This window comes from Oratosquilla oratoria, chromosome 10, assembly GCF_046742065.1.
Source record: "Oratosquilla oratoria isolate Oo_2021 chromosome 10, ASM4674206v1, whole genome shotgun sequence".
Taxonomy (NCBI): Eukaryota; Metazoa; Arthropoda; class Malacostraca; order Stomatopoda; family Squillidae; genus Oratosquilla; species Oratosquilla oratoria.
The window spans coordinates 15,437,338-15,458,668 of NC_134786.1; the positions used below are offsets into that span (position 1 = coordinate 15,437,338).

Sequence of the window (21,331 nt, forward strand, 5' to 3'; positions counted from 1 at the left end):
TTAAGTAATTAAAATTATCCTGCAGCAGTTGTTAACTGACGTTAAGATCAGTTGTGTCAACTACTTGGTTTCCAAAAATGTGTATTCTTGTGCATTCAATATATATATATATATATATATATATATATATATATATATATATATATGTATGTATATATATATGTATATATAGTATATACGGGCAGAAGATTTTCTCTTATAGATATTTCATTGAAAGTGATGGCTAATTGTGTATTTATCATTTTCTTAATGTATTTACCATATGTCTTACTATGGATTTATGTTCACCTACAGTGAAGTCATAAACCTCCTTTCAAAGGAACATAAATCCATAGCAAGACATATGGAAAATACATTTAGAAAAATTATAAATGCACAATTAGTCATCACTTTCAATGAAGTGTGTGTATATATATATATATGTGTGTGTGTGTGTGTGTGTGTGTGTGTGTGTGTGTGTGTGTGTGTGTGTGTGTGTGTGTGTGTGTGTGTGTGTGTGTGTGTGTGTGTGTGTGTGTGTGTGTGTGTGTGTGTGTGTGTGTGTGTGTGTGTGTGTGTGTGTGTGTGTGTGTGTAAATACTAACTAGCTGTGCCACTTAGGCTCGCACCATTGACCGTGCAATTGGTCTACAAGTCAATAAGCAACCATTTCGCTATGCTGGACGTTCGAAAGGAGTGATCTGGAAATTGTCTTATCCATTCCCCGACGTATCAAAGACGGGAGTCTGCACTTAGCGATCCCGCGAGACGGACCCAAAGGAAATAATTTCCTTTTGGATCCCATTAACATCTTCGCCTCTCTCTGGGGGCACAGTTTATCCCTGAAAGAGTGCCAGTCGGCCTTCGGGCAGGGTTCAATATCTCTATCAGCTTGGGCTATCTTTCCTCAACTTTTTTCATAAGGAGAGCTGATAACCAGTGACTACTTTCCTCCTCTACCCCCCCCCCCCATCCCGAGGGGGATGATTCTCACTGACGTCTGTCTCGACGAAACACCACGTGTAGGGCCCAACACAAGTCCCTGTTCTACAAAGACTAGGAGTATCACTACACTTTTCCTCCCACGACAATGAAATTCGAGCTTGAAATTTCCCTTTTTTTTTCCTTTCCTGAGGCAGACTTACAATGCTTTTTCTAGTTCTTATATTTTCTTCTTTGGTAGCTCTTTGATATGTGTAGCAAAAACCTAATAAATTATAGTCTTCACAAGAGAAATATATATTTGTTTCTCCACTTCACCTTCTAGCTTTGGCTTGCCGCCGACTCGATCTTCTGTAGACGCAAACTTCTGCAGCAGTAGGTCCGAGTTCCTCGGGTAGTTTCGAGACGACATGACAGCTCACTGCCACGTTACTTAGAACTGATACGCTCTCGGTTCTTTTCTTTCCTTACAGCCCTAGGTGGGCATTTATTTTTTTTTTCTCTGTGTATGTATTTATTTATTCATTTATTTATTTATCTATTTATTTATTTATTTATTTATTTATTTATCTATTTATCTATTTATTTATCTATTTGTTTGTTTATCTATTCGTTTACCTATTTATTTACTTATTTACATGCGTGTTTGCTTGAATATTTGCTTATTACTTATTTGTTTTTATTCAAATGATCCATATATATATTCACTTATTTGTCTATTTATATGTCTATTATTCATGTATCCATTATCCATCTATTACATATCAATTGTTTATTGTTATTTATTTATTCATTTATTCGTTTGCTTATTTCCTTCCTTCCTTAGTACCGCTTTTTGAAATACATATACAATAAAAGGTTCACTCAACGAACACGTGGAGTCTGGAAGACGACTTTCTTCTTGTGGAATAGTGTACTGTGGTATGGTGTGCTGTACAATAGCGTTGTGGCGCGACACGGTGATCCTCTTACCAGCAATGACGCTTCTCGTACAAGGGTCATTTCATACGGTCAACAAGGCCCCTTCTCATACGGCCAGCTATGTGGGAGGGTCAAGCAGGGCCACACATACCAAGCGTGACCACGCTGCCACACAGACACGAATGACTATCAAACAGGTACTTATTAGGAATAAGATGGAACATAGGTAGAAGTGCGGATATTCGGAAACATGCCGATGTCACACGCACGTAACCGCACCCAGAACGCGTAGCTACTAGGTAGAGTTGCAGACATACTTATACTAGGCGTGGCAGCGTCTTTGCTTTGTGTAGCGAACGATGCACCCCTTCGGAGCCCACGCCGGCAGATACCCGTTAGATACACGCACACAACACGCCTTCCTGTACGCATAACTCACCGATTAATAAACGGGTGAATTGTCCAACCTGTTTTACTGTTGCCCCCTTGCAACATAGCTTGCAACATGGCGCAGTAAGTAGGATTGCTTGCAACTTACAACAGTAAAACATAAACGACGATTCGTTAATTGGTGGCGAGCGCGTGAACGAGTGACAGTAACGGGACGATACACGATCCGGTGACGCGTGCGTGAACAAGGTGTTGAAGGAACTTGGTGATAGTGTGCATGCTGGACCGTGAGTGCAGTGCCGTACAACAGTGGGACGCGCTTTCGTGGACACGTAGCAGTGCGAACAAAGGGGCCTTTCTTTCCACCCCTCTGGATACTGAGCCTCTCGGCAGAGCGCTACCCGACGCGACCGCAACCCTCACATGCGACCCACCAGCTGGCTACGCCCACCCAGCCAGGGAACATGGAAACACGCGACTCATGGGATTCGGAGACGGGCGACGTCGACTTACCTGCCCCGCCTACACTCACATCGAATGTGACGCCTTCGTGGGATGGTGGTGGTTACGTCGGACAGCGCGTAATGATGACGCAAGATGAAAGGGGGGAGGACCGCGAGAGAATCGACACAATGGCGGAGACCCTGCAACATCTCGTAGCCTTTGTCACCCGCACAACGTCCCCTCCATCGGATCTCTCACCGACCTCCCCATCCCCTCCATCGGATCTCTCACCGACCTCCCCGTCCCTTCATCCGCCTTCCGCCCAGGCCTCGTCTGTCACAGGAGTGCCACCCGCTTCTCCGCCGCCGGGCAATCTCTCCCTCCCACGCCCGCCGCCACTGCAGGCCGCCAATTCACACTTCCGGTTGTTCCTGTTGTGGCGCCGTGTATTGTGCCGACTATGCTGCCATGGCAGGTGTTAATAAGATGCCCCGCGACATGCAGCTCTTATAACTCCGGTCGTGCTTGTCCCTCGACGTTCAGGGTATGCTACGGAACTCCCTGGACATCCCCCATGACACCGCTCTCGGCTGACGAAGTGCTCGACCGGCTGCAAGCCCACCTCCGGGACGCGCAAGTCGTGGCCTGTTCCGATGCAGGCAAGCGCAAGACGAGTCCTTCGACAACTTCTACGGCTGCATAAAGGATGAGCCTCAGGAAGTAGACCTGTGCACCGGACACCCCGTCACTTATGGGGAGGCCCAGCTGAAAATGGGGATACTCATGGGCGTCAGGGATGGGGAACTCTTACGACGCCTCAGCTCCCTCGCTGCAAATACGTCTCTGCAGGAAGTACTGAGCAACTGCCGCTCACACGAGTCAGCAAGGGTGACAGTTTCGGTTGTCCAGGACGAGCCGCGCGTACGCGCCGTTCGGCATACAAAAAGACTCAACGCCAAGCGCACGCACTTCCGCCTCAGCAGCCTCCCGCACCTTCCTCGCAATCCAGCGATCCCTGCCAATCCTGCCAGGTGCATGCACCCCCGCCTCAACGACCCCCCCCCCCCCCGCGCCTTTCCCGCGAACCAGCGCCCCCTGCCAATCCTGCTGCCGGGAAATGCCGGGCAGTTAACAGCACCTACCACAGCTAAGGGAACTAAGGACACCGCTCTCGCACCCCCAAGTGCCCTGCCAAGCACGCTCGTTGCCATGCCCGCAACAAAAAGGGTCACTGGGAGAAGTATTGCAAGTCGACCAAGTCCCGGCGCCACCGTCCTTTACCCCGGGAATACTGGCATCTGCCGCCAGGTGTCTAACGGCTCTAATAGCTCTCCGCTACCTGTCAACATCCGCATCCATTCGGAAACGTGTCCTCGAGCTTGCTTATGTTGCCTGACACAGGTGCAGACGTCACGGTGATAGGCACTCGACACCAAGGCATGTTGAGGATACCCAGGGCCAACTTACAGCCGCCAATCTCGGCGTCGACTTACATGGCCGAAGGATCCCAAATGCCCCCCGCGGTGAGACGCTTCCAAACTACTTTGACGCTCGGCGACAGGGACTGCGCCGCCGACATACAGATTCACGAGGGGGTCTAAACCCCCCTTATATCCTTCGGCCACTGTCTGGAATTGGCCATAGTCCCGCCCGACTTCCCGAAGCCTATCCTGGCGGTGACATACGCGAACAGGTGCGCCGAGCTAACACTACCCGTTGACAGCTCACCAGCTGCTGCTCGCGACTACTTCCTACGGGAATTTAGCGACGTGCTGGTCTTCAAGGATGACCTCCGCACAGCCCTCCTAGGAAAGATGGTGGGTCTCCCCATGAGAATCCAAATGAAAGATGACGCAGTACCCTTCGCCATCCACACGCCCAGGCCGATACCGTTCGCATTTCAGGATCAAGAGAAGAAATAACTTGACTCAATGGTGCAACAAGGTATCATCACGCCTGTCGGTGAAGAACCTTCGGAGTGGTGCCACCTGATTGTCTTCGTGGCCATGAATAAAGGTGTGCACATTACGGTGGGCCTGACTAAACTCAACTCTTAGGTGTCACGCCCCACTCATCCTCCCCCTTGACCGTTTGCGGCGGTCACCAGCGTCTTGCGGCCACCGGCGACGCCCACTGCCTCCGTGGAGACGTGGCTCTGGAAGGCGTAGCCAACTGCGTCAAAGTGATGAATGATATCCACCTATTCGACGAGGACCTCCCCTTTCACTTCCGGAGGATCCACCATATGCTCACTAGGTGCCATAACTACGGCATTACCCTTAACAAGGAGAAATTCACAGTCGCTGACCCCAGCGTCAGCTTCTGTGGCTATCGCCTCTGCGCCGACGAAGACAAGATCAAGGCCATACGGAACTTCCCCACGCCCGCTAACTTGACCGGTCTATGCTCCTTCATGGGCCTGGTGAACCAATTGGCGGATTTTCACCCCGCCAATAGCGGCGACGGCTCAACCCTTACGGCCTCTAATGAGTCCTAAGCGCTCATTCACCTGGACCCCGGATCACGACAAGGCTTTCGCCGACGTCAAGTGAGCTCTGTCGTTACCGCCTGTACTGGCGCTCTTTGACCCCGCCCTTCCAGTGGTACTAAAGACGGATGTGTCATGCCTCTACAGCATCGGGTACGCCCTCCTCCAAAACCACGGTCAGGGGCGCTTGCGTGTCGTCCAGTGTGGCTCGCGGTTCCTGACCGACGCCGAAACCCGCTACGCTACCATCGAACTGGAGATGCTCGCTGGCACTTGGGCCACGTCCAAATGCAAACTATATATGTTTGGATTGCCCCAGTTCACGATGATGACGGCCCATCGTCCGCTCATCCCCATCCTCAACTCCTACACCCTAGACACCGTCGAGAACCACCCTTCGTCTTCATGGCCATGTGGTGCGATGAGAAGCAGCTCTGCATCCCAGACGCCCTCTCACGAGCCCCAGACTCCCGCCCCACGCTAGAGGACGAGACCGATGGCGAGAAGGACTCCGCGCACGTCAGGCGCGTCGTCACCGGCAACGCCGGAGCTCGCGAGGACGACCAGTCGCCCGCCGTCGACACCGACAGGACGCTCCAGGAACTCCGGGCCGCGGCACGGATGAACTCCTTCGGCCAACTGCTTACCTGTGTGTCCTCCGGGTTTCCGTCCAACCGCTTCGCCCTACCCAGCTCCGTCCTCCCTTATTGGAAGCTCCGGGACGCCCTCTCCGCTGACGGGTAACTGATGCTGTACGGCCGCCTTACGGAAGTGCACACTAGCCCGCCTCCACGACAGCCACCGCGGTGTGGAGGCGTTCAAGCGGAGGGCTAATCAAACCGTCTTTTGGCCCGGCATCGACTCCGACATCAAGAGCACGGTGGAGGCCTGCATGACGTGCCAATTGCTACGCCCTAGCCAGCAGCAGGAGCCCCTCCTGTGCGACAACTGCCCCACCCAGCCCTTCGAGTCCGTGTCTACCGACTTCTTTCACGTCGCAAGAAAGTAATTTCTAGTTTTAGCGGACAGGCTCTCAGGCTGGCCCGTCATCGTGCCCTGCGGCCAGAACACGACGTCTACCAGAGTCATCCGGAAGTTCTGCTGCTACTTCCGGGAAGTAGGCGTCTCCCTCCGCCTTTGTACCGATGGTGCCCCCCCCCCCACCTTTTACCAGCACCATATTCAACCGTTTCACGGAACTCTAGGGCGTCCATCATATGGTCACTTCACCGAACTATCCACAGTACAATGGGCACGCCGAAGCCTCGGTCAAGGCACCTAAGCACCTCATCCTCAAGACAGCGCCCGCTGTCAACATCGACTGCGAGGAGTTCGACCGAGGTCTCCTAGAATTACGTACACCCAGTGCCCAGCCGGCCGTTCCCCCGCCCAGATCCCGTACGGCCGCCCTCTCTGTACATGCGTCCCGGCCCACCCGGACTCCTTTTCAGAGTAATGGCAAGTTCGCTCGGAGGAGTGGGATCGCCGCGTCGCCGCTCAAGCTACCCAAGTACACCGCCGGTACAACGAGCACGCCCGACCCCTCCCCAAATTGAGTGTCAGCCAACGCTTGCGGATTCAGGACCGGACGTCTCTACGTTGGGACAAGGTCTGGGTAGTTATGGGCCGCGGCAGGTCCAGGAACTACGAAATCTGTCTCCTGAGTGTGGGACTCTGGTGGCGCAAAAGGCGCCACCTCCGCCCGGTAGTCCCTGAAGACCCCGCCCACGTCGCGTCCCATCCCTCGGTGGAGGACCTGCGGCCCTCGAGCGCGGATCCCCCAACAGCTCCCCGCCGCACGCCCGGCTCGCGAATAGTTCTAAGAGCGATGGTTCTAAGAGCGCGGTGGGGAAGGGGGGGTAGGTGTGGCATAGTGTTCTGTGGCATGGTGTGCTGTACAATAGTGTTGTGATGCGACACGGTAATGCTCTGATCAGCAATGACGCTACTCGTGCAAGGGCCCTTTCATACGGTCAACAAGGCCCCTTCTCATACGGCCAGCTATGTGGGAGGGTCAAGCAGGGCCACACATACCAGGGGTGATCACGCTGCCACATAGACACGAATGACTACTCAAACAGGCACCTATTAGGAATAAGATGGAACGTAGGTAGAAATACAGACATTCAGAAGCATGCCGATGTCACACACATGTAACTGCACCCAGAACGTGTAGCTGCTAGGTAGAGTTGCAGACATGATTATACTAGACGTGGCAGCGTCTTTGCCCTGTGTAGCGAAAGACGCACCCCTTCGGAGCCCATGCCGGCAGATATCCGTTAGACTTATTACGCGCACAATGCACCCTCCTGTACCTATAACACACTGGTTAAGAAACGTATAAATCATCCAATCTATTTCACTGTTACCCCCTTGTAACATAACTTGCAACACTTCTGACAATTTCTACCTGCTTTATACTGTAATTTCCAGTGTGTCATGATCCATAAAAAGGCAATGTATATGTTAGATAGCCTTTTGAAGAACTCAATTTATATACATTATTGCCCAACGTTTCACTATTCCTGTGAATAGTGTACGTTTATACATAAGTAGTATGTAGTGTTAGAATAAGTTTGCAAGTTTTGTGTTTAAATAGAATTAGAATAAAAACAGAAATTAAAATTGATTCTCAGTTTTGTTTTGTCTTTTCTTTGTTTTTGCCAGGTATGTGCATAGTTAAGGATCCCCTTTACAATTTCTTTCTTTCCTTTGTTTTTTGGGGTTCTTGTCATGCGAATGAGCGTATGCTGTTACATAACAGTTACGTAGATCACAAATGTTCATGAGTTGTACACTTTAGATATTTCTATCAGAACATGTAATTTCATAAAGAAATATATACACCTTTATGTACATATCATTACTGTCTGAAAGAGCTATTTGACATCATTTCAAGCATCATGGAGTGACGATAGAATTAAGGTAATCAAATATCAAACAGTCATTTTTTTACAGGACAAGTTTCTAATTAGATTTCTGAGTTTAAGTCATCCAGTGATGGTGTCTTCGCTTTCTGCATCTCTCACAGCCGTCCAGGGATCACAAAAGGAGTCAAATTATCTCATCAGAAAAAGAGATAGACAAAACACAGGTTATCAAATTCTGAACCCACACAGATTACTTTCACCTTTTCACTATGCTATATTACACACATTTTGTTCTGGCTATCTCAAGATTATTTTAATTGTCTGAGTGAAGAACTACGTATTAAGGAGTTGAACTTTTTTCAGAGGTAAGAGCTCTTTAGCGTGCACACCATAGGTTTCACCTTTTTATAAAATATACCTAGGCCAGACCACCCACTTTCGCGGGATTGGTTGCTTGGGAGAGAAAGAGAAGCTGAAACCGGTGAGAGAATCTGCGCCTCGGGGACTTAGAGACGGGAGCGCGTGGACTGCTGATGAATTCAGACAGAAGAGATCAGAATATGTGTGTAAGTCAAAGACGATTTAACACCTCAGGTTACCAGTGTCACCTCTTTATTGAACAAAGTTTTGTATCAAGCACCAACATAGAATATAGTCCCAAATGCAAGTATTTGTTTTGTTCATATTTATGTATACATATATATATACCGTATATTTGTGTCCGTGCATGGTCTAATTTAGTGGTATGCATGTATATATCTATGTATACTTCTATGTATGTGTATGTATCTTTGCATATAATTATATATGTATGTATATATGCATGTATGTATGTGTGTATGTATATACGAATGAACGTGTATGAATGAATGTACATATACTGGATATGCATGTATGATGCATGTATATTTGGATGGATAGATGTATGTATATATGAATGCATGTATATATAGGGTATATCCATGTATATATCGTATGTATAGATGGGTAGATGGATAGATGGGTGGATGGATGGATGGATTTAAGTATGTATGCGTGTATGTATGTGTGAATTTACTGTACGTACGTATATGTGCATATATACGTGTGTGTGTGTATGTGTGTGTGTGTGTGTGTGTGTGTGTGTGTGTGTGTGTGTGTGTGTGTGTGTGTGTGTGTGTGTGTGTGTGTGTGTGTGTGTGTGTGTGTGTGTGTGTGTGTGACGTGACGTGACGCTAAATTTCCAGATTCATATCGTACATATTCTTCTCGACGTTTCAATCCTCATCCAACAATCTTCCTCAAGAGCTAAAAATCATAAATATTGGTTTCCAGGTGGTCCGCCTGGAAAGCTACGAGGAGAAGAAGGCTTTTACCAGAAGGTTGAGGTTCTTTGGATCTACTTTAGTATTCTTTCGATTTATTCAGGCATACAGTGTAGCTTACCAGCCCCCATACACCTAGGCGGATATCATAAGAATCAATTTTTTGTCATTGTGTTCCCTTGAGGGAGAAAAACCGAATAATTTTTATTCCGAATTGTTTGTTATCATCCTAGCAAGTAATTTTTCTCAGACTTCGGATTTTCACGTACATGTATGAGTATGTATGTATATATATATTTATGTATGTATGCATGTATGTATTCATGTATGTATGCATATATATATATATATATATGTATATATATATTATATATATATATATATATATATGTATGTATGTATGCATGTATGTATGTATGTATGTATGTATACATGTATGTATATATGTATGTATATAGGTATGTATTTATATATGTCTGTAGGTATGTAGGTATCTATGTATGTAGGTAAGCATGTATGTCAGACCAGTATGCATATATGTATGCATGCATGTATGTATTACATCCAGCCCAGTCATCTATCACCTTTCAATTCCCCCATGAATATGATAACTTTACTGGCGACTTCGATTGGTCGACATCTTTATTTACAACCATCTTTTCGCCCTCCACCGGGAGAAGGACTCTAGGAGGATTGAGGTCGAACTCAGAAGGCCCAGCGACGATCCTCGAGGGGGAGAGGCTGCCGTGGGACTCGGGGTGAGGAGCAAGAGTTGTCCATCTCACAGCCAACTGCCGAGAGGATTTCAGGGTCATTAAGGGCAAAGGGCCATTCTCGTAGTTGAGAGAAAATGCATGGGCAATGAAAAAGGCTAACGAGAATTAAGCTAAGTTAATGAATCCCCTACTCGTTAAATTCATGTATACGCATACAGGCATGCAAGGTATAAGTGGAGAATGCGTTGCTCTTTTTTATACTACAATTACGTAAATACATATATAAACAGACGCACATTTACGTACACGCAGGTACACACACACACACAAGCACGCACACACATACGCGCGCTCGCGCACACACACACACACACACACACACACACACACACACACACACACACACACACACACACACACACACAATGTGAACAAAATCCCCAGGATACTAACTTTCTGTGCAGCATAGTCCGTCTGCGGTGCATCGGCCTTCGCCACTGGCGCCGCCGCAGGACCTGAGGTCGTCGTTGGTGCAGAGAACCGGGACCAGGTTCTCGGCGCGACACACCTCGGCTTCGCGGGTCCCCATGAAGCATCCTATGTCACGCCCGCAGCAGATCTCAGGCCCCACGCACCGCCCTCGAAGACCTGGGCCGCACTGCGCACACTAGGACCAAGAAGGAGTAAGAAATTATAGTATTATTGAAGAAATAATAATAACAATAGTAGTAAAATGAAATTATAGTACTGATAATGAGGACCGCGCGGTAGCACACTGGATACAGTGAGTTCGAGACCCGCTGAGGTCTTGCTGCGTTGGTTCCCAACAGCCCTGGCCAGGCGGGGAGGCGACCCAACGTCGGTCTGAAAAACCCTGCGGCATACCGCAACTAACAGGGTTTTGCCCTATCAGAGGTTTCTGACTCTCCACACTATAGAGGTGGGATGGTGAGCTAATGATAATAAAAAATAAATAAAATTACTAGGGACGGTAGAAGATCAAGGAGTGTGTAAGTATTTTACACATTATTTTTATTAGTGTTGGGGTGGGGGAGGAATACCAGAAGAATAAATATTCTATTCTAAGACGTGAAGTGTCTTGAAGCTCCATAATGAACTAACTGCCACCGAAATTCGATGCGTCCAGATCAGGTGCTGTGACACCAAATGAAAGCTACATTTATTCGCAAGTCTGTAATGATTAAACATTTACTGGACGTACTTATGGTAGATGCACGTGACAAGTATAACCCAGGTATGAAAAAATAAATTAATAAATAAATAATCAGGATGAGCGGAATCAGGGGTTGAAATAATCAATGTCTCAAGGCCTTCCGTGATTGACAATACATAAGAAAACATTGTTGCTGCTGTTATGGACTGCTGTTTACCAGCTCTGTGTTTATTAGAAACGAAGCAATGGATGGAGTGTAGTCATAGTAGATGGTGTTTCATTCATGTGAATGAAATTGTCTGACGGTAGCCAGAACAAATACTAAAATAGAATGCTCTGCAAGAGGGATAGTGGATCTCCTGATCTTCACCAATTCTTTCCAAGCGGGTTCCTTCCCCAACTTCGGATTCCTCTGATCCTTTCCCGCTGCACTTCAAGGGATGTGGGGATTACATTAGCATAGGTTAGGTTAGGTTAGGTTAGGTTCAGTTAGGTTGGGTTAGGTTAGCTAGGGTTAGGATAAATTAGGTTAGGTTAGGTTAGGTTAGGTTAGGTTAGGTTAGGTTAGGTTAGGTTAGGTTAGGTTAGGTTAGGTTAGGTTAGGTTAGGTTAGGTTCAGTTTGGTTAGGTACAGTTAGAGTAGGTTAGGTTAGATACGGTTAAGTTAGATTAGGTACGGTTATGTTAGATAGATTAGGTTAGGTAAACATAGGTTAGGTAAGAGAAGGTTAGGCTAATGTAATGTTCCTGAAATCGGTAGAGAGACTCGTTCTGAAAAAAAAAAATCTATGTTTACCTTTCTTCCATGGCCGAGAACTGCATTGGGGCTGGACCGTTTGCCTCCAGGGGGGCAATTGGTGATGAAACAAGAAGACACGACGCCCGCCAGAGCAAGTGCCAAGATGTACGTCTGCATCTGGGGTGAGGGAAGGGGTCAGATCAGGCCAAGGGAAGAGTGCCAACATCGTCGGCAATGGTATGAATTTCATAAGTAAAAAAAAGTTCGTTAACATGTTTATTCTCCGTTTTCTTTTCACCCTCTGAGTGACAGCGGTTTCCGTCTGCTGAATAAAGTCGTCCCAGGACAACTAGAGTAGAATGCGAAAAGTGAACTAGATAACTGTCATGGCAGCCATTCATAATTGTATAAAATATATCAATAAAACGCCTTACTCTAACGGAGTTAAGTAAATGAGACGTAATATGTGTATGTATATATATATATATATATATATATATATATATATATATATATATAGAGAGAGAGAGAGAGAGAGAGAGAGAGAGAGAGAGAGAGAGAGAGAGAGAGAGAGAGAGAGAGAGAGAGATCGCCAACAGTCAAATCGTCATCGTCTAAACTAAAGAGCTGAGTGCCTGTTCATTTGATAAAGCAACGTGTGACGTCAGCGTGAAGCATCAATTCCAAAAGAGAGAACCAGTGATGAAAAAATGGAAAATAGAGCATATTTAGACTGCATTCAGTATTTATGTTCCAAAATCATAGTGAATGTCTCTTTAGTTACTAAGTATGAAAATATAAAGAAAAGACAATCATGATGCTAGGAACACACGACCAGTGACAGACGCGTACGCATGCGCAGTGGTCCCGTCCAACAACACGATTTGCTCCCCCACCCCTCGTTGAATATACAAATCACCGTTGGTAATTTATTTTGCCTTGTTTAGCACGGGAGGGACGGGGGAACGCATCGTGTTGCTGAAGAGGTGCAGTGCGCATGCGCAAGACAGCAATAACGCGCTTGTCCCCAGTCACATGCCCGGTGAACAAACCCCAATGTGTTAAAAGTAACTCTATCAAAGAAAACCCCATTTCTATTATTTGGGAGATGAATATGTTAACATATGGGTGGGATAAAAATGAACATAGATGACGTGAGTTTTGTAATATCTGAAAGCCAAGCTGCCAGAACAATGGTTCTGAAAAAAAACTGTCTAAAAATAACGCAGTGACCAGTCCCGGCGTTTCTTATCTTTCTACGTGCAGAAGTTCAAAGAGTAGCTGGCGCTGTGATGCATGAGAAATCAGATAAAAAGAAATCGAGAATGAAGAATCACAATAAAAGGGCGAGATTATGATCGAGGTCAGATAAGCTTGGGAGATGGAGTTGGGTAATCATTTATGTCCAATAAATTAATGTATCTGTTTCTAATATGAGATGAATGGAAGATACTGTACTTAACAGCAATACTCTTAACCTAGAAAAGAATCACGAAGAGATTTTATTGAGGAATTTAAGGAGTGTACCACACCGAAACCTGACACATGTATGAACTATGTATATTCATTTTCGCTGCAGTTAAATGAGTACAATCCTATCAACAAAGTATCACTCTATTATAAGAGAGGTGCTGCATATAGATATGTATTGCTCAACATCGGAAGATATATTTGTATACCTCAGATATAGCATAAGTAAGTTTGTTGGGTTCGTGAGAGAACAATTGAAGACAAAGGCCCTCATCCATGAATTACTGGGTCGCTTTTGCTCTTTTATCTTTCAATCCCACATAAATCCAGCAAAAGTGGGACAGGAGGCCAGAAATTATAAGTTCGTTTTCTATCTCCACCATAGAGAACCTTCTATCCCTTGCAAAGTCTTCCACAAAGTCTAGATTCCTTATTCATATCTAGGAAATGCATTTACCTCAAAAATTCGTATCCTAGAAGAATCATTGTCACTAGAACATAATTTAGGCAACGTATTCCTAAGACTGTGTTGAATCCCGTTCCCTATGGTCATTCTAACATTGCAAATCCAGTCGAACAGAACGACAGCTCTGTCAGTGTCGCCCCAAGTCCCATAGAACAAGGGCGACCAACACCGAGCCAATATGCAACTCTTACTGCGCACGAAACCCAGGTCAAACAAGGGGATGCCTCGACGTCATAAACCCCAGCTTCTCTGAGTCAACTGCGCATGCGTCGACTTTGGATCGTGGCCAAACACATTATGAATGCCGCATTTGCGAGATCATACAAGACCGTAAGGTTTGTGTACGGCGCAAAGCGTCTAGCAAGTATTGTGTCTATAAACACTCACTCGGAAATTAACTTCTGCTAAATAAAAATAAATCACCCCAATCAGATTTCTATGTAAACACGTCTTTCACAATTTACCCTCCTACAGTGATTATTACAACGTGCTGAAAACCCTGTGCTCTGATTTAAGATATCAGAAACAGAAAGATACTTCTTGAATTCGTGCGCATCTAGTACAAATCTGAAACATCACTGCATCAACTTTTACGCGTTTCGAAGCTCCCTCTCGACTCTTTCTCACTTTGTGAACATCCAAGACACATTGTCTAGAAACAGTTGCAAAGCGACGTCTGTAGACCGTTTAGTTCTGTGTATTCGGGGTCCCCACGGAGATGAATGAAATTGACTGTTGACAGACAAAATAGGAGAAAGCGGACTAAAATTACACAGCCCGACGGCAGTCGTTTTGAAAGGAAGTGTACGTAAGTAATGAAGAAGCAATTTAAAAGATTGACTGAATGAAAACCAATATTAATTAAATCTCTAAAACACTTATCGGCAAATTCTACTAATTCTAAACTGAAATCGGATTGATTTTTATCTCTGTATAATTCTGAACCTGTATATCATCAACAAACTTAGTGTGTGTGTGTGTGTGTGTGTGTGTGTGTGTGTGTGTGTGTGTGTGTGTGTGTGTGTGTGTGTGTGTGTGTGTGTGTGTGTGTGTGTGTGTGTGTAGATGTATCTGATAAGTTATACAGGAAATCTAACACCCCTTCTGATTTCCCCTTACTTTGGACTTAGAAAAATTTGTCTTGATTTATTTTCCTTTGCCCAAACTCTCATTGGCTATATAGTCAACCATCCTAGTGCAGATCAGGAAATTAATATTATTCCTTTCGATTGTCTTCACTACTTATGTATTTGTTTTTACAATCTTCAAGCAATTCTATTCAACGGAGGGAAGACCCCCCCATAAGATTAACCTATTTCAATTATTCTCTTCCCTATTTCAGTTTCATACATCTGTTCTAGCTGTTGTCAGGCGATTATATTCAGCCAAGGGAATCTCCTTCATCAGTGAAAATATCAAATCACTGTTTCTTCCCCGTTCCCTGTATTTCCAGTCACCTCAGAATTTCCTGAACCAATTTATGGTTTGGACCTCTATGAACTCAGCTTGTAGTTCATTCCATTTATTTATTCACCATTCTCTCAGGGATGATGAGCAGTTGGTCACCTCTCATTTTGTTTTATGAAGCGTTAAGCTGTGTGTGATTCACCATGGTCTTGGACCACGTGTTGGACTCATGATCGACAGCTATTTCCCTCCTGGAAGAGAGCTCAGACCTCATATATGACCGATCTATGGGTAATACTGTGACCTTACACGCACACACACACACCCAACTCCCCGCCCACGAGAGTTGGAGTGACAACCCACAGCGCAGCGATACTGAAATTATTTCAGCCCTGGGCGGGATTCGAACCCGAATCGCCGTAGTGTCAGCTGGGAACTCTACCAACTGCGCCACGAGTTGTGTGTGTGTGTGTGTGTGTGTGTGTGTGTGTGTGTGTGTGTGTGTGTGTGTGTGTGTGTGTGTGTGTGTGTGTGTGTGTGTGTGTGTGTGTGTGTGTGTATTTTCAAAGCAACTATATGTAGATATTTCCAAAACGGGCCTTAGTAAAATTATGTAAACGTTCATGTTTAGATAATAATTAGTTGTAAATTTAGTGAAGCATAGGTACTTTCTTTCCTATATACAAACATTTGCAGTATCATGGTATAGGCATGAACTTGTGTAGAATGTATGGTAAATGCTGATGATGAACATGTTTAAGTATTCCACGTTAAAACTAGAAAATGTATCACTCTTCACTGCATAGTGTAATTGTGTGATTTGATTATAAACTGAATGTGAAAATTGTACCATTCAGAAAGCAAAAGATCCTATTCTTTCTCCGGCAGAATGCCAATGGACCGCTCTACACCCACTTTAGGTATCTGCACGTCTTTTCTCTGAAAGTTTACTTGAAATTTTGATCAACCTATATAAAGAGGACACTGTGTTTAACAGTTCCTGCCTTTATATGTGCAGATTCATCTCTCGGCGAATTACTAAAAACACCCTCCTTGTAAACACAGCATACGAATACCTATGTAGTTGTTATTTTTCTTTGCAAACTTACATGTATGGAGTTGACTGGAAGGCCGGATACGGGGCGGGGTTTGTGGGGGAGACTAGCCAATGCGGACAACGCGGCGGGACTGAGAACATGTCCCGGAGGATCTCATTTTTAAAGCGTGTGGCGGTTGGGGGTGTGCAGAAACGGTCAAACGTACGCGTGCGCTCTTGGTCCCTTTCCTGAATGTTGGAGGTGAGGCAGACCACAAGAGGCGTGGGGCATGTAATTGGCAAGGTAATGACTCATTGGTGGCTATGTGTAATAACGTTAGGAGATAGAGAGTTATATATCGCGTAGTTGTATTAGTTTTCCAGTAACGGGAAGCACTAATCTAGCACAATGAAAGTATTTTTTTTATCTTGGGACAATTGTTTAACAAAAATGTTAGCTTGATGTTACACACACACATAATTATACATGTAAGCAGGATCTCCCCTGGTTTTCATATTTATCTTTGCCCCCAATCTTAAAGCAAAAAACAATCACTGTAATATTCTGTTCATTTATACTCGAACGTAAGAAGACAAAATCCACGGAGGTAAATGCATAGAATTATTTTCATGGTTATTGTTCGAATCACTCAGGTTAAATCATACATTAAAATTGATTAGTTTGAATTAGATTAGGTTAATCTTAGTCACAATTACTGATAATATGTTGAGAATATAACTTTTGCAAAAATGATATAAATAATGTATCTTTATCAATTCATCTTCTTTCAATGCCTTCCATATAATAGTAAATATATATATATACCAAAGGCTTTTTCTCCTTTACAAGGGAGGTAGCCAAAAAAGAAGAGCATAAAAACCACTCCCACCCATTCCACCCCAAACATACTACACTCCCATCCACCCTCTTCCCTTCCCCTTATTTTGGCACCTCCTGGACGATGGGTCATCCCTGCATCTCGCCCACTGCCCTGGGTCAGAAGCAGTATCGCAAGACACAGCACATCCACAGCAAGGCCGCTTCATTAATTCGGTGACCCCCCCCCCTCTCCGTCCCCTCATGCAGAAAAGGAGAAGACGGGGAGAAATCCCTTTGGGCTGCGTCAATTTATTTCTCACACATACTCCCTCACCCCCATCCCCCACCCACTCCACCTCATGCATCACAGCATCATTCATACACAATCATTCTCCATTCACCCCTATCTTCTGTCCTCTCCCATCCTTCCTCAACAGACATCCCCCTCTTTCCCAATATTCCTTTTACCCCATCCATCCATCTCATCCTAGGTCGACCCCTTATGTTCACTCCTTCCACCTCTGCCTTCCATACCTCTTTTGATAGTCTTTCTTCACTCATTCTTTCCATGTGTCCAAACCATCCCAATAATCTTTCACCATATAACAGTAAACGCCTAAAATTTTAGGATTTGCTAAGTAACCAATGATTGGTCGCGGTTATTCAAAAATAAATCGAAAATAACAGCAGATATCCACCGATTACTTAAGAGTGGTTTTGATGACACTGAACTGTCCCAAAACAAAACTTTCTTTTTTCTTCCTTTTTTTTTTTTTTTTTTTTTTTTTTAAGGAGTTTGAACGACTGTCGACGAGCACACCAGAAAACAATTAAAAGGCAAGAGAGGCTATGATTGCACTTCGTAACTGAAATATCCCTGATGCCTGTGATATCGTAGGACTGTACAGGAACGTTGAATACATTTTGTCGGACTTGCTGACCTGATTGCTGAAACTCATCAGTAACTATTAGAAAGCACATCACGTTAAAGTTTGCAGTGAATGTTGAATGCTACATGATGCATGTTGAACGTGGTTTAACTATAATTATATGCATATACCAAAATTAGTTTCATGCAATAATTTTTTGTTATTTTTAGCATAGGATGATGGCAGAAGATATCTTTTACATTTACCTCATCTTACCTTTAGTTACATCCAGGAAGCACTGAACTTAAGCAAGAAAAGGTAGAGGAACATAATGTATTTGATATATTATAAGTAAGATACATTTACAAAGTTACTTGAATTTGGCCGTCATTTCTTACAAGAGTACAGTGTAAATATAAATTATATGATCAAAGAGTAAGTCTGAATATAGATACCAAAATCTAGGGTTCAGAATAATTGCCATGAATACATAAAAATAATAATAGAATAAATCTATACATTAAAGCATAAATTCGAAGAGTGAAACAAAATGCTATTCTTGGAGATCGAAAAGGTGAGACGGAGTATGTAGCATAAATTTACTTAGGAAGAGAGTTAGACACTAGACCCTGTAAAGAATATCATAACCATGATCATTTTTTTTTTTTTTTTTTTTTTTTTTCTAGTATCCCTCTTCAAGAAATTAAATCAATAAAGGAAGAGGAGAATTCTCACATTAACCCTTCATGGAGGACGGAAGATAACACTGATGATTAAAGACCATACCAAGTATAAAAAACAGTGCTGACACCTCTGAACATCAGGATTATGCGTAAATGAAAATGCCCAAGGAACTAACTTTAAAACAATAGGAGGCAAATTTAATCAACTTGAACCTCAAACAAACATATCCATTAAAAAAAAAATCGTTTCCATTCCAAACATTTCCCAGCTTTCCAAGCGACAGCCATCCTACACTGTACGCAATCATTTCATCTTTTATCGTTAAGTATCTAGACTCATTCTTAAGCACCAAATGGTTTTCTAATCGCTTACTGGCAGACTTTTTTTTCATTCTTCCTTTCCCCTCGCGCACCTCCTCCTCTTCGTCCCTCAGGAGTCTTCTAGTGTCTTCTAGTGACGTGTGCCTGTGTCCGCCCCACGTTCAGACCCATGATATTTGAGTCCTTTTGACCACCATTACTGGAGCCTCTGTGTGACTCTAATGAAGACGATTGGCCTTGTTTTGTCGCCTGCCTGGCTCCGCTTCTTCGGGAAGGATCCGGGACTGAGAAGAAGGGAGGTGGGTATGTCGACAGTGGAAAAGGAGAGAACTGTACATCAGATTAGGCCAAACCGTGGTAAACTTTCAGGCAAAAATAGGTCACATATTGCATTGATACTCACAATACGCGAATCTTGATATTGCGCGTAAACAAACGAAAAGAAGTGATGCATACAGTTATACACAAAAGTGTACATTCTCACACACACGAACACAAAAAACACTCCATGTATCCATATATCGACCCAATTATCTATAAATCTATCAATCTATATCTTGCGAAGGGACACACACACAGCATAAACACACACACTCACACGCGCGCGCGCGGGCGCGCACGCACGTACGCACATACGATTACTTGACAATAAAATCATCCTAATATATTGTGTTTAGTGAAGACTAATCTACCAATTCATGTTCACCTCCAATTAGGAAATGCTGGATACCAAGACTTGGGACTTTACAGAAAGTCTAAAAGATAGGACGGGGGTGATGATGGTGGTGGAAAGAAAAACATATGATGGTGTACAGAGTGATACTGAATGAAGTTAAGGTTGAAACAGTATATATGAGAATTTGAACCAAAGATATAGAAGAAGTTTCATGGCAGCGTACGTCCCTCCTAAGACGAGAGCCTAAGATTAAGTTGAACATCAAGAAAGTTTGTCAGACACACCCTTTCTCTCAAGGGAATCATTGATCAAAGTGGTGACGTAATCCTGGTGAGAGACTTTAACTGTAAGGAGGTGAATTAGGAGGAATCGGACAAATGTGGCTGTGAAATTTCTGGGGTAGGTGATATATTTTTGAATATCACTATGACAATTATTATAATTACAATGACAATATTGCAATTGCTAAATATCCCAATGAAACGCAATTCCCCAGAATATCGAAGATAAAACACGAGTAAGAGGATAAGACACTCCAACAAACCTGAACATGATGTTTACCAAATAACCTGATATCATTGACTAGTTAGGTATATATATGCCCATTACAAAAAAGTGATGATGTGCATCTTGGTGTTTTAGTTGATAGATGAAAATAAAGAGCCAAGAAATTAATCATACAGATTAGACACAGTTTTGAAACAACAAATCTAACAAGTTTGAGGAAAGACTTCGCGAATACAAGAGAAACAAAGAAAAAATTAGGAATCTTTAAAAATCTCTACATTTTGGATGAACGAATACACACCAGAGCTTGAGATTCCATTGATTCTGTTTCTGTTCTGTGTTCTGTTCCAGTTTGAAATTGTCTTAACTGATATTTCCAATGGACTGGCAGAGACCCTCTCTTGATGTTTCTATATTCATCAGGCATTTTCCAATCAATTCTGGTCCGTCTTTTAATTTCATTTTCATATATGTTGTTTTCTCGATTACCTGATTCCCTTCTATGGGATTCTGGTGTGTATGTCCGCCAAGCCAAGGCCTCACGGTCTTTGTATAAATATAATTTATAATAGGTAAGTATTGTTAATTGGACTTTGATTAGCCCCATTAACCCTCTCAACATGGAATCCAGCATGGATACAATTCCTTAATAATACTAAAAATTCCAGTTCATAATTTCGAGAGTGTCCTTATTATTTCTTACAGCCTCAAACATGTTTCCAATTTAGATTCCATATTGTTATCATTTACCTTTGCAAATAATGGTCATTATTCATGTTTACTTTAGACATGTTCACTTTAAAAATGCTGTTCTCATCTCCTGATATGATTGTTTTTCAGCTGAGCTTCCACAAGCCCTTTTACATTCAATATCCCTTTAGGAGTGTTCATAATTCTCTTGCAGTTTGTTTGTTTTTGTTCTTTTTTTTTTATATTAACAGCATCTCACTTCCGTCATTTCTCTCATCTACTCCAACCTTTCCAACGTATGATTCACCAGGTACGTGCCAGTGGGCCGTACAAAAACCTGATGAAGAATATAGGAATTGAGGGCAAATGCTTAAGCTAACTCAAGATCATAAAATCAACTGAAAAGATGTATCACAGTT

The 21,331-nt window shown here is 43.9% G+C and overlaps 1 protein-coding gene across 1 annotated transcript; it reads right to left on the reverse strand.

The window, feature by feature from the left end:
* Nucleotides 1–9,734: 9,734 nt before the first annotated feature.
* LOC143028984 (oxytocin-neurophysin 1-like) lies at nt 9,735–16,519 on the reverse strand. Its single transcript, XM_076191329.1, has 4 exons — nt 16,420–16,519; nt 12,025–12,144; nt 10,508–10,721; nt 9,735–10,129 (listed from the first exon to the last, which is right to left on the reverse strand). The coding sequence occupies exons 2-4, from the start codon at nt 12,142–12,144 to the stop codon at nt 10,044–10,046; spliced, it is 420 nt and encodes a 139-aa protein (XP_076047444.1). The 5' UTR covers nt 16,420–16,519; the 3' UTR covers nt 9,735–10,043.
* Nucleotides 16,520–21,331: the final 4,812 nt, after the last annotated feature.

What these genes read in the sequence shown, in the direction of transcription:
- LOC143028984 (XM_076191329.1), bottom strand. Translation starts at nt 12,144, where the DNA reads ATGCAGACGTACATCTTGGCACTTGCTCTGGCGGGCGTCGTGTCTTCT. An exon ending in TTCTCGGCCATGGAAGAAAG is followed by an intron (nt 10,722 to 12,024) that starts GTAAACATAGAT and finishes TCTTGGTCCTAG; the next exon opens with TGTGCGCAGTGCGGCCCAGG. An exon ending in CGGACTATGCTGCACAGAAA is followed by an intron (nt 10,130 to 10,507) that starts GTTAGTATCCTG and finishes TCCTCTCGGCAG; the next exon opens with TTGGCTGTGAGATGGACAAC.